The sequence below is a fragment of the Stegastes partitus genome, unplaced genomic scaffold (genome assembly GCF_000690725.1).
Source record: "Stegastes partitus isolate 25-593 unplaced genomic scaffold, Stegastes_partitus-1.0.2 Scaffold1137, whole genome shotgun sequence".
NCBI lineage: Eukaryota > Metazoa > Chordata > Actinopteri > Pomacentridae > Stegastes > Stegastes partitus.
The window spans coordinates 103105-105605 of NW_007578868.1; the positions used below are offsets into that span (position 1 = coordinate 103105).

The 2501-nt window shown below is 46.6% G+C and overlaps 1 protein-coding gene across 1 annotated transcript in view; it reads right to left on the minus strand.

Annotated features, from left to right (window-relative positions):
* The window catches only part of LOC103368275 (sodium channel protein type 2 subunit alpha-like), a 157211-nt gene that overhangs the window by 90272 nt on the left and 64438 nt on the right, over window positions 1–2501 (minus strand). The window contains exons 9-10 of the mRNA XM_008296600.1: window positions 614–871; window positions 52–177 (exon numbers count right to left, since the gene is read on the minus strand). Coding sequence (XP_008294822.1) covers window positions 52–177; window positions 614–871 — 384 coding nt within the window. The remainder of the gene's footprint in view (window positions 1–51; window positions 178–613; window positions 872–2501) is intronic.

Consider the following 2501-nt stretch of genomic DNA (forward strand, 5'->3'; position numbering starts at 1 on the left):
ACACACACACACACACACACACACACACACACACACACACTGTGGACTCACACTCTCCTCCTTGACCTTCTCCATGGTGCAGCCCGACAGCTGCCCCTGCAGTGGCGGCGGGGAAACCCCGTTCTGCTCCATGGCCACAAACAGCTTCCCGTTGACGTTGAGCGTCGGATAGAACACCTGCACACACACACACACACACACACACACACACACACACACAGACGCACAGGTGTGAAGACTGTGGGATTATATATGAACATTATGGGATTATATGTTAAATCTGTGTGATTATATGAAATTACAGGGTTGCATGTAAAAGGCATGAAGTTACAGAGACAATGGGATTATAAGTGAAACCATTGGGATTAGAAGCAAAAAATATTGGATTACACGTAAAAACAATGGGATTATATTGGAACACGATGGGATTATATGTAAAAACTGTGGGATTAAATGTGAAAATGATGTGATTATATGTGAAATCCATGGGATTACATGTGGAAACTGGGATTACATGTAATACCATGGGATTACACATGAACACCACGGGATTACTTATGGTAACTGTGGGATTACATGTAAACTCTAAATGTCTGGTAACGTCTCAGCGGACCTGGGAGCTCCGGCTGGCCGTGCTGTAGGTGCTCGGCCTCCGTTTGGGCCACGGATGGGGCAGGATGCCGCTGAAGGTGCCGCCGCTGTAGGTCCGACCGCCGACGCCCTCCACCACGTCGCCCGGGACGCTGTACTCGTCGTCGGCCATCTCGCCCTCCGACCCCCGACTCCTCAGACGGAAGTTAAAGATGGAGGAAACCTGACTGCTTCTCCGAGTCCTGGAGGAGAAGGACCGAGCGAGCAGCGGGTGGAGGGGCTGCAGGANATTTTATTTTTACGCCTCATGTCACTCTTTTCCAGACGTCTCTCTTTATCTCCGGCTCACACTCAGCAGGTGTGCCGTGTTTCCTCTCGTTCGCTGAGCAGCGCTCGTCACCTGCGTATCTGTTGCCGTGGCGACAGGAAACACTGCCATCCACTACGTTTGACCCGTCTGACCCGAATCCGTGTGTCGTCGTGGTAACAGATGGAGGCAGCTCGACTCGTGAATGAACCCCAGAAGATTGTTTTGGCGTCTTTTACAGCGAAGAGACGACGTTTCCTCGTTCAGAGTTTCCTCCAGAAGCAGTTCGACACACCCTGGCTCATTTGGTTTTAACTTTCAGTCGTTTTTCTTCACTGTGGCCTCGTTTTGTTTTTTTTTTTAATCATTTTCTTCACTTAACATGTGCATCATTTTTCTCTCACTGTCACCAACAGTACAGACTACATGCACCGTAGATGTTTAACTATCCAACTTTTCTGAAACCAGCTGTTGATTTGTGTTTCCTTTATGTCGTTGTGCGTCTCTGCGACAGTGTTTTTTCTTGTGTTTGTTTGTGCTGAAGTCGTTTTGCGTCTCTTTGTGACCGTTTTGTCTCCTCGTCCTGCAGACGCTGAACCGTCTCCAGCTCGCTGGAGGACAGACGGCCGTTGATGTTTCAGTGTTTTGGAGGTCATGCGGTTCTGTGCAGCTGCTCGTCTCAGGAGGAAATAAAAAGCAGAAACCTGGTGGAAAGTTAACACAACCTGCACACACGCAGGTTTCTCACCTTTTCTGCTCGTGTTCTCTGAGTGAGTCATGCGGAGAAGGTGTGATCTGATTATCATCTCCGCTGGACGTCACACAGGATTCATGTTTGTGTCCAGACTCACAGCTGATCGACTGGATCAGTAAACAACCCGACGGACTAACGGTGGAGTCGAAGCGTGGCCCGGTGCTGGTGCCACCGCTGTACAGTCAGAATACAGCAGAGACGCAGCTTCAGCGTCCTGCACGGGCCCAGAACAGAGGACGGCAGATAAAACCCAGCAGGCAACGCAGCAGCAGCTGATCCACATCACCACAAAGAGGTGTGGAACCGCCACGAGGAGATGCAAAATGACCTCTGAGAGATGCAAAATCACCCAAAAAAGGCGCAATATCACAACAAAAAGGTGCAAAATCATCACGAAAAGGTGTGGAACTGCCACTAAGAGATGCAAAATCACCAAAAAACATGAAATCATAGGAAAAAACTGCAAAATCATCACGAAAAAGACGCAGCATCACTGAAACAAGATGCAAATAACCCCAAAGAGAAGCAAAATGACCTTAAAAAAACAAACAAAAACAAAAACCGAAATCCCCAAACGTGAAAACTATGAAACTGTGGGATTAAATGTAAAGATTCTGAGATGACAAGTAAAAATGAGGGATTATATGTTGACATCAAATGGGATTAGACACCAAAACTATGGAATTATCTGTGACATGTCATGGGATTACAGATTGAAAACAACTGGAAACTACAGGATTACATGTAAAAAACTAAAAAACTACAAATGAAAATGTTGGGATTACCGATTAAAACTATGGGATTACAGATTAAAACTATGAGATTACAGATTAAAACTATGAGATTACA